At 38.0% G+C, this 21,217-nt stretch overlaps 1 protein-coding gene across 1 annotated transcript in view; it reads left to right on the plus strand.

Moving 5' to 3' along the window:
- Positions 1-21,217, plus strand: part of SGIP1 (SH3GL interacting endocytic adaptor 1) — a 181,935-nt gene that overhangs the window by 122,296 nt on the left and 38,422 nt on the right. Inside the window, exons 18-21 of the mRNA XM_075936181.1 lie at positions 2,400-2,527; positions 4,742-4,868; positions 9,783-9,842; positions 10,740-10,799. Coding sequence (XP_075792296.1) covers positions 2,400-2,527; positions 4,742-4,868; positions 9,783-9,842; positions 10,740-10,799 — 375 coding nt within the window. The remainder of the gene's footprint in view (positions 1-2,399; positions 2,528-4,741; positions 4,869-9,782; positions 9,843-10,739; positions 10,800-21,217) is intronic.

The raw sequence follows: 21,217 nt of genomic DNA on the forward strand, positions 1-21,217 counted from the left end.
AAAAATAATCCATTTTTAAAATTCTGATATCTAGAACACTAACAGTTGTTGCTTCTCTAACTACATAAAATATTCATGTGGATAAATCCAAGTTATATTCCTGTCCCCTTAGAATTCCTGCAATCCTGTTACTTTATTTCTGTTGAATAACTTCATTCTTGTAAGGCAGTAATTTTTGTATGGGCTGAAGTGGAAAATTTTCAAATATGGGCACCTCAATTTAGTCTCCTAAATCCTATTTTAGGCTCCTAAATAGAAGCTTGATTTCCAAAGTGGAGAAACTGGTGTCCAGGATTTTAAACAATCAGAGCCTAACTTTTGATCCAAGATTTTAAGTAACACAGGTGCAGATTTTTGTTTCTAGAAATTTCATTTTCAAATGTTCATGTTTTTAAACATGTTTTTATAACAAGTGTTATATTCTTAAGGCAAATGATTCTGTTTTAAAAGGAAAAATGGAAAACTAAGCACCCTATTCTACTGTATAGTTAGAAAATTAGACACTACAGTGCTAAACAGAAAGTTATTTCAAATATTCTGTAAAATTCATTAACAAATGACTCTGCAAACAGTCCTGAAAGTCCCAATGTATGTATCCTCACTGATGTCTTTTCTATTTAGAAGTTTCAGTAAATCTTAGTTTATGGGATGAGGGAGTTTAAAAGATAATTTTTGACAATATTGTATAAAATGTACTTTTTTACAATATCAGTTATTGCTGAACTTACCTTGGTATGTTCTATTTTCTTAGTTACATCAAAATAGTATGTCAAGTTTTCTGTTATGTCCCCCATCTCATTCCTTTTCATTAAGTTGCACCAAGTTGATTGTCATAGCAAGGTGACAGTCACCAATGATAAAATGAAACATTTGAGCTTTACAGTTATTAAAAAGTTGTGTTTTATGGTAACTATATTTTTAAACAATTTTACTATATGGATTATTTTGAGCTCCCCAGAGATCTTATAACATTTTGCCCTTTCCCCATTCTAGTCCTCATTCTTGTTTAATGATTAGATGCAATCTTACAATAATAAGCAAAGTTTGTCCCCATCACTATAAACCATTTTTGCCAAGGATTTTAGGGGGGTTGTTTTTGTTTTTTGTTTTTAAACCATTCAAGTATTCATTCAGAGTCAGTTACTTTAAATGTCATCATTGTTAACTTTAGCCTCTGTATCAGCTGCATAACCAGGTTTTGATAGAGTATCACTATAATTTTGTAATAAAAATGACAGAAAAACGAAAAAAATCCAAAGTGAAACTTGAATAAATGATGTATTCAGCATCAGGAATTAAGCCCAATCTTACAAACCATTACTACTTTCCAAACCACACTTAAAATGAGAAAAAATAAGAGCAATTCAATCTCTCCAGTTCTAAAATAGAATAAATTCTTCCCAATCAGTAACGCCTGACCAGCATAATAGCAAATAATGCTTGAGTAAAAAGCTGTTTCTTGGCATGGACCTTCCTCCCAAACCCTGCCTCCATGATTTACAGTACACAGTGCTGTGTTAAATGTTCATTGACTGCTTAAAAAACAAAACAAAACCCTCTCTCTCCTGTCTTGCATTTATTGTCTTTCATGTATAACCATGAAGATGTCTGAATAACAACTGTCTTACACCAATGATAATGCTTGAGGAAAAAGCATTATCTGCACAGTACATATAAAAACAGTCTCTTACTACAGGAAATAAATTAATAAATGTCAATTACTAAACATTCTTTTTCCTTCATCCAAAAAACCTGTGAATATATAAACATCATGAAATTAAGCATTCAGAGGTAAAGAAGAAAGACTTGCATACAAATAAACAGAAGAGAAATCAGGGGCAAAGAGAAGAGATTGTAAAAGTTAAACTGAGGAATATTGTAGTTATCAGTAGCTGCCTCTCATAGTAACTCACTGCAATAAACAGAAGTACAAAGTAACCGCTTGCTCCTAAATTGTCAACATGTAATTTACGGATATGATACTGACGTTCAAGAAGGAAGATTTAAAATTTCTTATGCTTTAAATATAAATGTAAACAATTTTAACAGGGAGCAAATTTTAGCTTCTGATTTTGCGTTCAGAAAAATTACACTTACAAAATGTACATTACTGTGTGTATGTGCAAATTTAGAGCTTGATATGAAACCAGCTCAAACCAGAACTTTCTTTCTGTAATTCCATAGCAAATAATTGACTTTTGGGTTTTACTGTGGCCTCTCTGGTAATTCTTGCACACTGCCACGTTCATAGATTGACTTGCAATGTGGGAGCTGTGAATGTGAGTTGGAAGTTGGATTAGTGTTTGCTTGCTTGCTAGCACGCAATGCACTGTGGGGAGTTTGGTGTGGAGAGAGAAGTTTGAGTTTAATATTATATTAATTGCCTGTGTTTATTTCAGGTTCTTCATCTCCGGCTCGTCCAACGACTCCTCTGGCTGCCTGCAGCAGCACTACCCCACCACCTCCTCCACCTCGGCCCCCATCTCGGCCAAAACTGCCTCCAGGGAAGCCTGGGGTTGGTGATGTGGTATGTTCACCCTATTCACAACCACTAACAAGAGGGGGAACGGAAGATGAATCAGGAATTTTGTATTTCCAATCTGATAAAAAAAATTAGTAGAGTTGAGCAAGCTATAGCAAATAAATGAGTCTGCAACTGGATCTTAATCAATTTAATTTTCAATAAGACATCATTAAACGTTACACATGGGAGAGTTTCTGTGAATAATTGTTGTTGTGCAGATGGCTTGCTAACAGGTCACAGTGAGTGTTCAGACTGAGCTGTTTGTTTGTTTTGATTGGACACAATTAATTGTGTCTGTTCTCTGATTTGATACACCTTAGCTCTTTGAATCGGGATTTTTGGTGTGAATACTTATGATTATGAATTAAAGATTCACTTTCCTAAAAGATTTTCTAACATTGCCTTAAAATATGCCATTTATTGAAACATTCCTACCACTAAATTCATTCACTAGAATGTTTGCAGAAAGCCAATGCAAAATTATTTTTTTTTAAAAGTGAATTATTTTTATTTGTGTTAATATTTTTAGTTAGTTATATACCAAGAGCATCCTGCAGCAAAGCTTAGCTTGTCTTTAAATTACAGAAGATGACACACTCATGCACATTGTACATGACCAAATCCTTTTTTCAAGTGAAAATCATCAGAAACAAAGATGTGATTATATAGCTTTCTGCTCTTGTCCCAACAGAAATTGTACTGTAATTCATGTTAGGTTAATGCTAAGGGCTGTCTACACTTGGAAATTTCCCTAAATAACTATTCCAGAACAGTTATTTCAGTAAATTTTGAAGCTTAGACCAGCCTTGAGCTTACCTAGTATTGCCAGTTTGATGTGGAATCTACAAACTTAGACCATTCCAGTGAATAAGCAAGCATTCTGTTTGCATGGGACTTAGGGTGTGTCTAGACTACAGGGTTTTGTCGACAAAAGTGGACTTTTGTCGACAAAACTAAACCTGCGTCTACACTACCGCTGAGTTCTGTCGACATAACGTCAACAGAACTCAGCAGTTTTGTCGACGCTGGTAAACCTCATTTTACGAGGAATAACGCCTTTTGTCGACAGAGTTCTGTCGACAGAAGGCGTTATTGCATCTAAACTGTCCTTTGCGTCTACACTGCCATGTCGATAAAGCAGCTTGCTTTGTCGACAGAACTGAATGTAGTCTAGACGCTCTTTGTCGACAGAAGCTTTGTCGACAGTATCTGTCGACAAAACTTCTGTCGACAAAAGCCTGTAGTCTAGACATACCCTTAGTGTGTCTCTTGCAGTATTTTGCTTAAGTGTCTTGTCATAGGAGGACTGGGAAATCCTGATCTGTTGGTGAGGAGGGAAAAAATGTGTTCTAGTCTTAGTGGTATATCACACTACAATAATTATAAATAAGAACAAAACATGTTAATACTGTAAAATATTACTACAAACAGATTTTTACTGATCGTAATACTGTAAAAGTATTACTACAAACTTTCTGTATATTAATATGTTATGGAATTATAGTCCATTCCTGGAAGCACTGTGCATGTAGAACCCTTAGTAGTGTTTAGAACTCTACTGGCCAATGAGGGTTTTGCCTGCAGAAGAGTTCCAGAGTCATGCATAGAAAAAATAATCTACTTTATTTTTCTTTGAATTTATACAAACATATTTTCATCGCAGTGGGCTAGCTCCACTAGGTCCTAATGAACACTTACCCTTCCAAGTGGGTTATCACAAAGTTCAATGTGTGTGATGCTAGTCACAAGTGGCATCTCGTGAAATATTTACTTTGTGTGGAATTTACCCATAACATACTGTCCATCCGGCATTTTCTAGTCTTAAATTGCCATCTTATAGTTACATAGTGTTGCAGGATTGGAAACAAATGCTTGGCCTTCCATGTCTGGAATTTTCCCATCACTCTCCTGCTTGTTTTAAAATTTTATGGCGCTGCCACATTTTTTAAAACGATAAAAACATTTAGTGGCACGAGAGAAGAAAATAAACATATACTTGCAAGACAGTGTTTTTCACCCTTTTTCCTAGGCCCTATCTTCTTTAAAGCCTCACTTGTATTACAGGTATGAGACTCAGTAAGATCCACATTACGTGGGTATTAAGATTACTGGTATATAAAAGCCTTATGAATGTGTTCACAGACATCTGTTTATATTTGATGTAAATGTTACAGTATGTATATTTTTAATCTTGCATTATTTTTTGTTTTTCTACAGTCCAGGCCTTTTAGCCCTCCTATTCATTCATCCAGTCCTCCTCCGGTAGCACCTTTAGCTCGTGCTGAAAGTACTTCTTCCATATCATCCACCAATTCCTTGAGTGCAGCTACTACTCCCACAGTTGGTAAAAAACACAGGTTTCTTTTGTAATCTTTTATAGAATTGAATGGCTTTTTTAAAAGCTTGAGTTTCTGAAACCCTCTACTTTGTTATATCATTTTCTAAATTTTTGCTTTCATGTTCATATTCTTTTAAAGCAGTTTAAGTGAAAGAGAATACTCCACATATGAAATATAAACTAATGCCCAAGCTATATAGTTTTCTTATTCTATTGGATATACAAATATTAAGAATATGTATAGTTGGTAAAAGTAGAAGATATCGTCAAATGAGATATGATACTAGTTTTAACTGATATCTGTAAACTTACTTGAAATTAAAAAGGGAACATTTTTCTTTTCTTTTTTGGCAGGAGGTGGGTTGGGGGAGCCAAGATCTGATATTAGATGATGGCATTCTGGAAACAATTACCATGTCATGTTCTCAATCTGGTACATCTTAGAACTTGGGGGAAATGGTGCAGTTTCCTTCTAGAGGAAACCATAACACACTTTTAAAAACTTGATTCATTTGCTAAGTAGATTAGGTAACACTTTCGGTAGTTTGAAAAAATAAATGCAAAAAATATTGTAAGGGTGACAGTTCCTAGGTTTGGGTGCTTTTAAATCATGGCTTTCTCCCTCTGGGGCTCCTTCATCCTTTTTCTTGGTGCAAGATACTCTTTTATTCTCTTTGTCTCTGCCACTTTCTCATTTACAAGGTTTTTGCTCCATCTCCTCCTATGGAGTCTTGTTATCAGCTGCAGACTCCAGGCCTCTTTTTTTTTTTTTTACCTCTTGCTCATATTCTCTCTGTTTTCATCAATATCTCTTGCTTACTTCTATACATCTTCAGTCCCTCTCTGTTCCAGGTGTTCGCCTCATCATTTTCCATTGCTTTCGCCCTTTATCTCTGTCCCAGTGTCATCGTCCCCATCTGACTGAACTATATTTCTCCGATTCTTCTGCTGCTTGCTTCTTATAGTTTCCATTTTCTTTCAAGAACATTTTCAGTTCGTATATGGGATTTGCTTTCTGGGGTAAAGGGACTTGCATTGCTACTGAAGTTGTTTTTCTTGGTTAGTCTGAAATAAACAGTGTAGCTTTCCCCAGTGGAAGCCAATTTACTATTGTTTAATGTTCAAACCCAGGACATCTGAAAAATCATATTTCAGTAACATAAGTGTGTGTGTATTGTCCCAACTCTGATATTGAATGGCATTAAATTAGAGAGCCTTGAGGTATAATATTGACAAGAGGCTTTATTCCTAATACAAATAAATGATTTTTAGGAATTGTTTTTGTTTGTTTGAAAATGGTGGTGGTTTGAACCTGAACCCTAGATTCAATCTTTCTCCTCGAACATGAGGAGAATCTCAGTTTGAATGTTTGTAGTTTGCATCTGTCTCTGGATAAAACCCAAGGGCATTTTCATTTCTGTATTTATTGTTTGCTGTAGCTTTTAAGATTGTATAAATATCTCTATTCTACTTTTTTTTTTTTTTAATTTTCCCAATGCCTTCTTTATGTTTGTGTTCTCTGTTCCCACTTCCTGATGGTCACCCTTATAGAAGTAGCATTTCTGAATTGAATGCATTTCAATCAACACATAATTTAATAAATCCAAATTAGGATATATTTTCCTATAATATATATTAGGATATATTTTCCTATAATGCATATAGGACTGGGTTCAGCAAGGATCCATGCTTTGTGTGTGCTAAATATCATGGGGAGTAAATGGAAGGAAAATGTGTGATTTGTAGTTCTCATATAGCAACTCTGAAATTGGTATTCATTAGCATAAGTTTTCATTTAATATTTGGATCCTTATCACTGAGCACACTTTGAAAATAGGATAGCAAATAGCATAAAGAAAGCAAAGGTAAAGAACAAGATGACTTGTATTTCAGATATACTATAAAAAGTTGGAATAAAATTTAGATGACTCTCTGGGCAGGTCTAGTTGTTGAGATAAATATGCCATGTTTTGCCAACATGTCGGCATCCCTTTTCTCACTGAATTGAACAATCTTTTCCAACGTAAGAAACATAAATATGCTTCTTCTCAGTAATCGTGTTGAATTCTACCTATTAAATTTTCCTGAACATGCACATTTTGTCAGTGGAAGGAAAGTGTTTCTGCTTCCCTCCTTGGATTTTCATTCCATTCCTTCAATCAGTATATAATGTACCAGAGGACAGCACAGGATGATCTTGCAAATATACTTCCTTTAAGGCTCTAAGTACCAAAAAAGCAACTAGTGGATTTAATTACCCTTTCCATTGTTGGATTGCACTTTTGGGGGATGAAACCAATACGGGTGGAGGTAAGGGTTACAGCTTTGAGCATCAGAATCAAGGTTATTGGTATATAACTTTGGTATAAGTTAATTATTCTGAGGGACAGGTGAATAGCAAAAGGTTCAGAGGTTTGTTCAAAGCAGTATCCAGAAATAAGATGTGTATTATTACTGTTTCAAGTTATCTAAATTTCTTTTGTTTAAAAAGCTGGTTGTTAATCTCACAAGAAGTAAGTAGCTTTTGTTGAATATGGGGCTTAAAATCTGATATTCCTAATTGTATTGTGTTAGTTCCCTCATCAATTTAATAAATTGTTCTTGTGCACTATGAGCACAAAGTATACTTACATTAAAAATAAGAGAATCTGCACAAATGCATATCACAAGATCTATGGTGCCAACTTGGATTTGTTCCTTCAGGAAATTAATTTCTGTGTATGCTGCTTAAGCTTTTAAAGTGTGGGCATTTTTTTGTTTTGTTTTGTTTTTTGTTTTGTTTTTTAGTTTTAATGGATGTATGTAGATAACATCCCAATAACCAATATTTAAATTGCTTTGAAGATGCAGCCTTGTAAAAGCTGCCTAAGTGACCCTGGGCACCAACACTTCACCTGGAGCAAATCAAAAACAGTGGGTCCTATATTAATCCACAAACTCCCCTCTGTCCTGTGGGATTTCAACACTTTTGAAGAGGTACCTGTTCAGGAAAGCTGCTTCCTTTTTGGTAACTCAAATGCAGAAGGTAGAGTTCTGGCAGGCCTCTGCTCCCTTTTTTTCTAATAGTCCCTGCATATGTTGGGTCTCTAATTTGAAAGAAGTGATCTTTTTGCATGAGGGAGTGTACATACTAGAAAGAGAGAGCCTAATTTCTTCATCAGCAGCCATGGCCTCATTACAGGGTTCCTATTTTAACACAGATGAATTGTTACAGAATAAATTTTGCAATTACTAGGCACAGTCAGGCTTTTCTTTAGCATCAGGAATGAGTGTCTTCTCTCATCTTTTTTAGTATATTCATTGTAGTCAGTAATGGGACAATCATAGAATCCATTTCATGTTCTACTTCTGGGACCACATGAACCCTCTTCCTGAGTAGTGCTGGAATGTGAGAGCATAAATATCTGTTTTGTCAAAGTCCCCCTTCATTTGTCCCACGTCACAAGCTACCTGGGAGTGCTTATTGCTTTCTCCCAGAAACAGAGTGATTCTGAAGAGTGATTGAGGTTATCTATCAATTTAAAATCAAAATATATCCTTGTTGTGTTACATGGAGGTGTGCATGGATGTTGGCAGAGGTAGGAAGATTTTTGAGAGGCATACTATGAACAATTCAGATGTATGGGTTAAGTCTTCATGGATTATTATGTTGTCATTTCATATAAACGTGATTCAAGTGCCATATGGAATACAACTGCAACCCACTTCAGGATTCCCCAGTGTAATAAAAAGGTTAATGTGTGGCTATTTCTGTGGCCACTGAATATGCCATTGGCTGCTTCCATTTTGACCTGATGTGGATTTTTGCTACAAATTAATAGAGACAGAGGCAAAAGGTAGGGCTATGCTATAGCAAATAAAGCTATATGTTTTTGCTGCCAAAATGTGGAGTAAGAACAGAAGAATGGTGACACTGGGTCAGAGGAATGGCCCATCTAGTCCAGTATTCTGTCTTCAACAGTGGAAACTGTTGGGTTCTTTAAGGCAATGACCATAGCAGAGCAATTCTCAAGGGTTCATTCAGTCACAACTTTTTGCAGTCAGGCCATAAGCTTGCATTCCTGACCGTCTTAGCTAAAAGTAATTGATGGAACCATCCTCCATGAGCTTATCTAACTATTTAGCTCAGTGGTACTTTGGCCTTCACAACTTCCTCTAGCAATGAGTCCCACAGGTTGACTGCATTGTGTGAAGTAGTCCTTCCAAATAAGTGACAGGAGAAAAGCAAACAGTCAGTGGTTTCCTTAAGGCAGCTGTGTGTCATCAACAGAAAAGAGTAGTAGTTGCGGAACATTCATAGCTCAGAGTCTATATGGGAAGTGACTCATAGTCCAAACTTTATCTAGGCACTTCTGAACTAGACTCTTAAAGAGGGAGCCCTATACTTACATTTGACAACCCGTCAGGTCTGCCTTATGGCAGAGTAAGTGGCCTTGTCTTTCAAAAATTAAAAAAAAAAAAAAAGAGTATTGGGTTTGCATTGTGTTGAGGCATGGGCTGCTCTTTAGACTCAGATAATTATACAAAAGACATTCCCTGTGCACTTATTCTATGTATCTGTGCAAATCCAAATATAGTAATGAACAGAGCTTTTAACTATCTCTGCTATGATGTTAGGATTGTTTTCCTAGTTGCAAAGATTACAATTTAATGGATCTTATCCAAAGAATATTGAACAGAATTGTTTTTTTTATTTTTCTCTTGTTGTGATTTGGGTTTTGTTCTTTGTTGTTGCTTGTGCAGTTTGAATAACATGTTGTAAAAAGAAAAAGTCTCCGTCGTTTTTATTTCAATGACCTTTACATTTTTTTTCCATTTAAATTCTTCTTTGCGTTTTGTTGATATAGTGCACTGCTTGATTTCATTTGGGATTTGTTTTCATTCTTTTGTCTCTTACATTTCTTTTGCTCATGGTATCAGAAGATGATGCTTTTATTGGCAAACTGCCCTCGTTTGAAAGGCGCTGTGAAACGCCTGCAGGTACTGTACTAGCAGAGTGGTTTCAAGAAATCTGGAATACAACTCCAAGCCATTGTCTCATAAGAATGCCTAAAAAATGGACATGCTTTCTCTTCAACCACCATGAATGTCCAGTGCATATGACATCCATACATTTAAAAATGGAACTTGTGCCACAAAAAATAGCAGCACATTGCATGACAGTTTCTCAGTGACCAAAAAGATTGAGAGGAGACATCCTACTGTTTCGTGAATTTAAATTGAAGGAATACGTTTAACTGCTCAAAAATATATTTTCTAATTATTTCAACAGTACATAATATCTATAATGTTCTTTTTCCAGTACTTTTAAGGTGGTATGAGTCCAAATAAACTGACAATTCTGGTGGGAAGAGGAAAAACAATCAATTAGACGCTTTCTACTCCAGGCACGCAACCTGGAATTTTATGACCTAACATTCCATTTTTAAAAATACATGCATTTGACTATAACATATCCAACAGACAATGTAAAGTACAGCATCCTGCCCAATACAGTTTGCTAATCCTATTTAAGCACCACTGGAAATGAAGAAAATAATGCAAGTTACAAAGTTTGTCAAACCTACTACAATTAAATACACTAACCCAGCTTTCATGAATAGGAAGCCTTTTCTACACCACACATAGGCGTTATGATCAAGCGAGCAAAAGCACCCCTCCATCTAGGCTTCCATAGCTTGCTTTTTTGCTTTCTGTTTTCTAAACCAATAAATAGAGTTTTAAACACCATCCCCCTTTTCCTTGCTCGTTAACAGCTTGCAGTGCCTCTTCCCTCCCCCATAGTGAGATAAGTTACCTGCTCTGTGACTCACACTGTGTCCTTCTCTCTCCCTCTCCTTAACCTTTCCCAACCCGCTTCAACTCCTGGCCATACAGAGAATGAACAGCCTTCCCTCGTTTGGTTTGACAGAGGAAAGTTTTATTTGACTTTTGAAGGTAAGTAGTGCATAGCATACCAGCTTGTAACTTACTCCCCTTTGCTCTTACTATTTAAGTCCTACAGTTTCCTTCAAAAGTTGCCTTCTAACTTTTTGTATGAAAATGCTATGGCTACTTAGAAGACATCATATCACAAGTTCAATAAGGATCATTTAAATTTGATTTGTACATTTGTCTCCCTTCAATTACTTTTTTTCAAGGACAAAAAGAAACTATTCTTGTGTAAATCATGAATATATTCCCTAGAAGTAAATCACTTATATTGCCAAGGAACTTGACTCTGTCAACCAGGGCTTCTTTTTACACTATTTTGCAAACCACTTGGTACACTAAATGTATCATTACACAATATGACTGAAACCTAAATTACTTTTTTTTATTTTCTTTTGGCCTTTACCCTCCTCTGGGTGGTTTAACTAGTATTACACGCTGCCCATTTTAAACTTCCTAGAAAACCTGTGATATACTAGGGTATATTGGAGAGTAATGCGAAAAAAAATCTGTATGATTTTATATTAAGGACACTACTCATCATTTTGTAAAAGTAGGAAAACAGGCACTGTGCCCAAATGCTACTGTACTTTGAATACAGTTGACAAAATCCATCAGCATCTGCATAATCCCAGCACTGGATTTAATTAATTTTCAGTCAGTCTATAAAAGTGAGTTACCCTTATGAATTAGAGAGCCATCCCATTAGTCTGTTCACTTTGAATTACAAATAACCTTTACCAACTCTTTTATTATAGTTGAGTCTGTAAAGCCTGTCCCTTATAAATTCTCGTTTACAGGGTTTTATTCAAGTCAATTTTAAAAACCCATTAGAGGCTAAAAATGCACCTATTATTGGAATGAATTAAAACACAATCTCTTTGGCCTTTAATATTTAAGTGTGTGTAAAAGAAAAAACAAGTAGTCCTATGGCACCTTAGGGTACATTTACACAATAGAGCTAAAGCCAAAATAAGCTACTCAAATTGAGCTATGTCAATTGCACAACTTAAGTTGAAATAGTTTATCTTGGCTTTTGGTGCTGCCTACACAGCAGGAATTCCAAGTTAGAGCACTCTTCCTCCGACTTCCCTTATTCTTTGTAAAATGAGGGTTACAGTAGTCAGAGTAAGAAGTCCTCTAGCTTGACAATATTTTAACATTATGTGGAAATAGCTGTTTGCTCTGTAGACACAGACTATGTTATTTCAGAATAACTGATGTCATTCCGAAATAATGCTGCTGTATAGACATAGCCTTAGAGACTAACAAAAATATGGGATTATGAGCTTTCATGGGTATGATGAAGTGGGTCTTATCCATGAAAGGTCATGATTCTGTGTGTTTGTTAGTCTATAAAATGCCACAGGACTACTCATTGTTTTTAAAGTTACAGATTAACACAGCTACACTTTTAAAAAGACTTTTAAAAAGAAAAAAGTCCATTTGTCTGGTCTGCGTGGTTTACTTGAGTTTCTTGCTAATCAGAATTACCAGTTTGGCGGCACTAGAGATTGAAGTCCTCTGCATTTAAAGAGAATGGGAACCTGGGCAAAAGTAGTGCAAGCCTCCATTCCCTACTAAAGACCCCAAGTGTGACCTAGGAATCAAGTTTAAGAGGTGAAAGTGTAATCAAGTCTCCATGCCCATTCAGCAGCTAGCTTGCTATTTGATATGACTGCACATAGTGACAAATGTGATGATGTAGGCAATTGTCTAACAGAGATTGGACTGAGATTATCAACTTTCCTGTATGCAGCAGATTAGCTAGTAAATGGTGGTAATTGTAGCACACCGATAACCTGAGCCATATGGTGTGTATATGGATAATTTGAAAAGAACAGGCGTGAATAATCCTCCGAGCCATCCAGTTCCTCTGATTTTTTTTTTTTTTTATATTTAAAAAGTATTGGCTGAGTTATTAACATTGGAAAGTCAGCTACTGCTTATACATCAAGACTGTTTTACAATAAAGATGTAAATGCCTGTACTATAAGCGTTGTGTTCTATTTACCTACTCAGATGTGGACAGTCTTAGTGCTTTTCAAGTATGATGCAGAGATGTGATGCTTATACGTTATGGGCTACATCTAGACTGGCATGATTTTTCGCAAATGCTTTTAACGGAAAAGTTTTTCCATTAAAATCATTTGCGGAAAAGAGCGGCTAGATTGGCACGGACGCTTTTCCGCAAAAGCATTTTTTGTGGAAAAGCGCCCGTGCCAATCTAGACACGGGTTTGCGCAAGAAAACCCCGATCGCCATTTTCGCGATCGGGGCTTTTTTGTGCAAAACAATACCACGTTGTATACACTGGCCCGCTTGTGCAAATGCTTTTGCCCAAATGGGAGTAGCATAGTATTTCCGCAAGAACACTGACAATCTTACATGAGATCATCAGTGTTCTTGTGGAAATTCAAGTGGCCAGTGTAGACAGCTGGCAAGTGTAGAAAAACTTGCTGGTCTAGACGCAGCCTATGGTGTTAAAGGAAATATATAGAATGGTCCCCAACACAGTGCCCGCGGGTGCCATGGCGCCCGCGGGGGCATTTGTGTGTGCCAGCCAAGTGCTCGGGGCTGGCCTGGCCCCAGGCACGTGGCGCATGCATGGTGCCAGAGCCGGCCCCGGGTGCATGGCGCGCAGTGAGCGCCGGCCCTGGGAGCGCCGCGAATTGGCCGCCCGCTCTCTGGGCGCGCGGCGCATGGGGGGGAGCGCTGGCCCCGGACACGTGGCATTGGAGGGGCGCTGGCCCTGGGTGTGCGGCACTTGGGGGGGGGCGCTGGCCCCAGGCGCGTGGCGCTTGGGGGGGAAACCCGCCCCCGGGCATGCGGTGCATGGGGGGGCCCCGCCCCCGGGCGCACAAGTGTCCCCGCCCTCTGGCACCCGGCAGGTGAACAGCCATGCCCCCTGGCGCCCGGCAGCCTCAAATGGTTGGGGACCACTGATACAGATTATATTTTGACATTAGTTCTTGAGCTAGAATGTAAATCAGGGAGATTGGCAAAGAGGGAGAAACTCTGATTCCAAATTTAGGGCAAGCTTCTCAAAATTGACAGGGTTTTAAAATAAAATGTATATGGGAAGTAGTATTTGGGAAAAATTATAGTCCACTCTCAGATGAGTATATTCTAGCCAGGAGTGAGTTTAGAAGTTCTCAGTTAGGCAAAGGATAGTAGGCAAATAATAGACATTGCTTCAATAACCTAAGTCAATTTGACTGGAGTATCATTCCCACAGTCTTTTCATCTGAACATCCTTTGGAAGATGCCAAGGTTAAACTTCCTCCGGGTTTTACAAAAGCCATGGTGGAATTATTTTTTCCTTCCTGTCATTGGCTATATCCCAAAGGTTGCCATATAAGTGGATCTGTGGGATCTGACACTTTACCATTGTTTCCAAGCCTTGGATTAGAAGACATCCAGAGTGAAGTTGTGTAAAGTCTTGTTTCTTAAATTAGATTCCTCAAAAAAAGGAGGCAAAGCATAGAAGTCTCATCACCATTTTGCTATCTGAAGTCTTCTATGATTGTGCTTATATTTCCTGAAGCTCTTTTTCCTGCTAGCTGCTCTTTTGGGTGCACTAGTTCTTGAACAGTTCTTTTCACCAGTGAGGGGGAGGCAGGTGATTCATACTTTACTACTTTAATTTGTAGATAAATTAGAACTTTTTCCTCTGAAAAAGCCCCCCAAAGCATTCCCTTTCATATTTCCACTAGTAAAACTTACCCAAACAGAAAACTGTTTTGGCTGCTGTATGTACTATTTCAGATTCCTGCTGTAGTAACTCTACTATGGATAAAAAAAAATCCTAGGAGCTGCTTTCATCACTTAGCATTTAGAATGTTGCACACATCAGCATTAGAGTTACAGCTGCCAAGTCTTTCCTTTGGGCTGCTAATATCTTGAAAAAATTGACAAAGTTCAACTTAGGTACAGTGCCTACATTCCATCACCTGCCAGTTGGTTTTCTTAGGGTTCTTTTAATGCAGTTGTTGCTGCTATGATGCCAAAGTAGCTGAGAAACTAATGGGTAAAGTATTGAAAAAGGCAGGTCCTTACCTTCTTGGTAAAGATCAAGTGCAATTATATGTGATGATTGGAGAAGCTTATTGGTTGTCACTGGGCGTAGTATCAGGAACACCAGGAGCAAAGAGGCTTAGTGCCACAGATGAAGAACATGGAACATCACTCCATGAGCTATAAGCACGCTGGAAAGGACATTGAGGGACTCTATCCCCTTGCAGTATGCAGAAAACCTGAAATGGAAGCTGGACCAGGGTAAGACCTTCAAGGTGATGTGTAAATGGGGTGTTAGCAATCAGTTCCTCCCTGGGGGCATCTTTATCTGATTTTCCAACTTGGAGATTCATCCACAGGGGCCCAGGTCAACTGCATCCTGCTGAACAGAGCCGTCCATCATGGGAATCTGGACAAGCAATGCAGAAAGTGTGGCTCTGCCATCTCATGTAGATGCAAGTCCCATTCCAGAGCTTGCCAAGTACCACACAACACCATCCAACATCACCTTGTCAGAGCCATCCCACCATCATAGGGAAAGAGGCTGTGAACTCTGTCTTCCCCAGAACTGACAACTGACTACAATCAGACATCATTCTCACTGAGGTCCAAAAGAAGATCGTCATGGTGGATGTCACAGTTCTGTTTTCAAAACAGCACTCCAGTCTCTGATGCTGATCTCAAAAGCTGGAGAAATACATCCCTCTGGCTTTGAGAGCTAGGAGTTATCAGGTTCAAACTCACTGATTGTCAGAGTCCTAGGCACATGGGACCCCCATAAAGAGTGAGCGTTGAAAGAAACTGGAATCAGTCAGTGCTACGTTTAGCTGATGTGGCAGCTCATGGTGTAAGATGACATCAGGTTAAGGGACATCTAGAGCACATCAAACACCGGCAATACCAGAAGAGGTGAGCTGGAGTGCCAATGACTTGCAAAATTGGAGAATAACTGAAATATTTCCCTGATGGATTTTATCTATTATGGGACAACCTATTCTAAATGCTCAATTACTGAAGGACACTCTACATTTATTCCTATATTTATTTTCTACAACCAACTCTGTGTAACTTTTCATGAGTGATGTACCAGAGTATTCAGATTCTAATATCTAAATTGTATTAAATTTATTCATCTAAATTTGAGTTATAGCAGATTATGTACTATATGTATTTTATAAGGTTTAAACCAGATTTCTATACTTTTAGATAATATAACCATCCAAAAGTATAAAAATGTACAACAACTCTTTCCTTAATCTGTGTATTATATATTTTTCACATTGGCTTTAATAAAATTTTAATCAGTTCAATAGCTGCTATGTATTAGTAGTTGAACAGATCTTTTCAGTGTCTAAATTCTACTTGATGTTTCATCTTTCTGCTCTCTCTCACATTTGTGCACGCATGCGGGAGACCAAATAAAACTTCCATTAAAATAAAAGTGGCAGAGAACTTTTCATTACCTCTTTCAAGAATCCATGTCATTTATGACTTTATTTTGGTTCACCTTAACAGCCTTCTTTTTTCACCACTACTGCTGCTACTGAATATTTAATATGAAACGTTAAACTTTCTATACTTTTCTATACTTTAAACTGCTTACAGGAAAACATCTACATCTACAATAGCACAAGAGAAACAATGAACCCTTTACAGATAAATTCCTTGTAACAGGCTACACAGCTTCACTTAGAGCCGGTCAGTGTGTTCTAGTTGCCAAGAAGTCTAATGGCATACCGGGCTGCATTAGTAGGAGCATTGCCAGCAGATTGAATAAAGTGATTCTTCCACTCTATTTGGCACTGATGAGGCCACCTTTGGAATACTGCGTCAAGTTTTGGAGGGCCCCACTACAGAAAGGATGTGGAAAAATTGAATAGAGTCCAGTGAAGGGCAACAAAAATTATTGGGGGGCTGGAGCACTTGACTTCAGAAGGAAAGAATGAGGGGGAATTAGATAGTGGCCTTCAACTACCTGAAAAGGGGTTCCAAAGAGGAGCAAACCAGACTATTCTCAGTGGTAACAGATGGCAGAACAAGAAGCAGTGGTCTCAAGTTGCATTCGGGGAGGTCAAGGTTGGACACCAGGAAAATCTATTTCAGTAGGAGGGTGGTGAAGCATTAGAACTGGTTGTCGAGGGAGGTGGTGGAATCTCCAATCTTAGAGTTTTTAAGGAAGGGCTTGACAAATGATTTAGTTGACATTGATTCTGTTTTGAGGGTTGGACTAGATGAAGCCTCTTCCAACCCTAATCTTCCATGATATCTCTGGAGATATTTAAGAACAGGTTAGATAGACATCTGTCAGGGATGGTGTAGACGGAGCTTGGTCCTGCCTTGAGGGCGGGGGGCTGGACTCGATGACCTCTCGAGGTCCCTTCCAGTCCTATTATTCTATGATTCTATGATTCTTCTATGAGTCTATCCTCAAGACCAGAATTTCCATTTCATGGGAAATTGCAAAATTTTATTTTTTTATTTCAATTCAGCATAAAAAGCAGACATTCTGAAAAATGTTCAGTTTAATTTAAAATGTGTGTAATTTAAAATTCCACAATCTTTGGGAACATTGTCACCGGAGGCTTTTTACCCTAGAAGGCTCTGCCTGGCTTCTGATAGCAAAATGAAAACCTATTTGTTTCATTTTTATAGTGTTGAAAGGTTTGGGTGTCTTCTTATTATTTAATAACATGTTAAATACAGATATAATGTGAAATGAATTGAGGCAGACTGTTTAGACATAGTACAAAATATTTTCGTTTCAGTAAAATTATTTTTAGATAGAAGTTTTTCCCAACATTTTGCAATCAGCTCTACATTTACTTTAACTTGGCTTTTATTTGCTGTCAGAGAATGTGCTGCATTTCCAGCTCATCCGATGAAGTGGGTTTTGAAAGCTCATGATACTATATATATCTTTGTTAGTTGCTAAGGTGCCACAGACTATTTGTTGTTTTTAAAGTTACAGACTAACACGGCTACCCCTTAATCCCTATTAGTGTGTTTTCCCTCAGACTCCTTCTTAATCTTCAGTATTGCAATAGTATTTATAATCTGATTTTTGTGTGCTTTCTTATAATATTCCAACATATTTTAACTTGTAAAAATTTATTGAAAGAAAAATATAAGATTGTAAAAATGAAGAATGTTATCACTGTCCCAAATAGTACATATGTGGATCAATGTAATCTCCTAATTGGTTTATGGTGACAATATCATCTGTTTTGTTTCCTTAATAGTACAAGAGCAAGGGGATAGCCAGTGAAATCTAAAAACTGTGTGTTTAAACCTGATAAAAAATACTACTTTATACACATGTAAAATCATCTGGTAGTGAATTCCACAGGTGATCTAGTCCTGGGGAGATTAATGGGATTTAGAAAGATTAGATTTTGTTATGCATAAGAAGAACATTCAGGTGTGGGCTGTGTGCACAGACATGTTTATGCACATGCACAGAAACAGAGTAACCCCCATGCTACAGAGTGTTAAAAGTATAATTAACTGACAGAGTTTAGGAAAAAAATTGTTTTATAGGCAGGTTATTTCATAACTGACCATAATGGAAGTATCTGGCATCTTCTTTCAAAGCATTTGATCTTGGCCACTCTTTAGGACTGGATACCAGGCAGATGTACTACAGTGATTAAGTTCCTTTTTCCTAACTTGGAGAAGGAAGAAGCAGCACTTCATATGTAGCTCCCCTTTTGGATAGACATGTCTGCAGATGCAAGAAATTTATGTATTCCTTCAAAAGTTAATTGTTTCTAAAATGTATTAAATTGGCTCAGTGATCCTCAGATTAGAATGGGAGACATGGCTCAGCTAAGTATTCTGGGCCATCTCATCTGGAGATAATAGATCAGGGCTACTCAACACGCAGCCCATGGGCCGTATGCAGCGCATTTGTATGCGGGCCACTGTGCGGTTTGGGTTTACACAGGGTCAACACATGGACCGTGGGTGGCATCCATTGAACATGGCCTCCACTGGGAACGTGCTCCACAATGGTGAGTCAATATAATGGTCTTCTGTTGATATGTAGTTTAGTAGTTAAATTCCTGGACTGTCGCTGCTCATTAAAAGTGCTGTCATATGGGTAGAAATTGGGTAAACATTGGCTGAGGGGAGCCATAGTCTGTGGCCTATGAGATGGACCTATACTGTTTTCTGGTTTATGAAAGCAAGGAAGATATTGAGGCCACTGATGTTAAACAGAGTTAGCTAATGCTCTAGCTCTGTGCAGCAGACGTGTGTTTTGGCTCCCCTGAGATCCTCCGAAGCCTTCAGCATGTACACCCTATGATTTTGCTTTGTTTCGTGGACTCTTGAGGCTCTTATTCATTGCCCTGTCAGCAATCTCCTTCCTGAAAGAGAGAGAGTTGGTGGCATGGATAGCCCTGGGAAGAATTCTGCAATTTTACTATGGCTCCAGATGCTACAATTGCAGAATTTTCCCAGGACTAATGGATGGAGAGGTTTTATAGCTATGTTAGTACTACCTCAGGCGGTATTATATTTTTCCAGAGATTCTCTGCTGGTTGTCCGTGGAAAACCATGTGCACATGTTATACCTGTCCCCCAGTCCTTGATTCACTCTCTCTCAAACTAGTAGAGTATCAGTGTCTCACAGCTGACCCACCTTTGTTCATCCCACCTCCATTCTACATGCAGATCCTCACTGGGTAACCTGAACATCTGCTGGAAAAGTTGTGATGAGAATATCTTGTTTGAAATAAATATAATTGAATACAGTAATTTCACTTCCACACCTTATAGTTCTAATTTTATAATATTTCTTTATCTATCCCAAACTTTTGGAGTCCAGGTTTATTTTTGGATTTGAACTATGAGTTGTTCTATGATGAACATAAGAACATAAGAACGGCCGTACTGGGTCAGACCAAAGGTCCATCTAGCCCAGTATCCTGTCTACCGACAGTGGCCAGCACCAGGTGCCCCAGAGAGGGTGGACTGAAGACAATGATCAAGCGATTTGTCTCCTGCCATCCCTCTCCAGCCTCTGACAAACAGAGGCCAAGGACACCATTTTATCCCCTGGCTAATAGCCTTTTATGGACCTAACCTCCATGAATTTATCCAGCTTCTCTTTAAACTCCATTATAGTCCTAGCCTTCACAGCCTCCTCTGGCAAGGAGTTCCACAGGTTGACAACATGCTGTGTGAAGAAGAACTTCCTTTTATTAGTTTTAAACCTGCTACCCATTAATTTCATTTGGTGTCCTCTAGTTCTTCTATTATGGGAACTAATAAATAACTTTTCTTTATCAGCCCTCTCCACACCACTCATGATTTTATAGACCTCTATCATATCCCCCCTCAGTCTCCTCTTTTCTAAACTGAAAAGTCCCAGTCTCTTTAGCCTCTCCTCATATGGGACCCGTTCCAAACCCCTAATCATTTTAGTTGCCCTTTTCTGAACCCTTTCCAAGGCCAAAATATCTTTTTTGAGGTGAGGAGACCACATCTGTACACAGTATTCAAGATGTGGGCGTACCATAGTTTTATACAGGGGCAGTAAGATATTCTGGGTCTTATTTTCTATCCCTTTCCTAATAATTCCTAGCATCCTATTTGCCTTTTTGACCGCCGCTGCACTCTTGAGTGGAAGTTTTCAGAGAACTGTCCATGATAACTCCAAGATCTCTTTCCTGATTTGTTGTAGCCAAATTAGCCCCCATCATACTGTATGTATAGTTGGGGTTATTTTTCCCAATGTGCATTACTTTGCACTTTTCCACATTAAATTTAATTTGCCATTTTGTTGCCCAATCACTCAGTTTGGTGAGATCTTTTTGGAGTCCCTCACAGTCTGCTTCTGTCTTGACTATCCTAAACAGTTTGGTATGGTATAAAATATTTAGCCTTCAGAATTCTTCTGAGGTAGTTAACTCATTACTGTTTGTAAAGTGCTTGGAGACCTGTTGTATTAATTTAGATGGAACATGTAGACCCTAAAAGTTAAGTGTGAATGTGACATTGTCACTGTCTAGCATTAGAGTGCTAAATAAGTTTTGGGGTTTGGTACACAGATACTTTAGCCTGCTTAGTTCCATGGGAAACATATTGCCAAAAATCTTTGTGACCCTTTACAAAAGAATACATAAAGGAAGGAAAAACAGTTAAAACGACTGAAGTGTAACATATTAAATAAGGTGATCAGTTTAACAGCATCCCTTTTTCCTCTAGCTGGAGAGAATCCTTAGAAAGGGGAAAAATAACTCTCATCTGACAGTCTCTTAGACCTGGTCTACAGTAGGGTGTTATTTCAAAATAACCCCCTTAGGTTGAATTTAAAAGCAGAGTGTCCACACTACCAACCCCATTAATTCAAAATAACAGGCCTTTATTTTGAAATCTGTAATCCTGCTTTCCTCAGGGAAGAA

The sequence above is a fragment of the Pelodiscus sinensis genome, chromosome 9, assembly GCF_049634645.1.
Source record: "Pelodiscus sinensis isolate JC-2024 chromosome 9, ASM4963464v1, whole genome shotgun sequence".
NCBI lineage: Eukaryota > Metazoa > Chordata > Testudines > Trionychidae > Pelodiscus > Pelodiscus sinensis.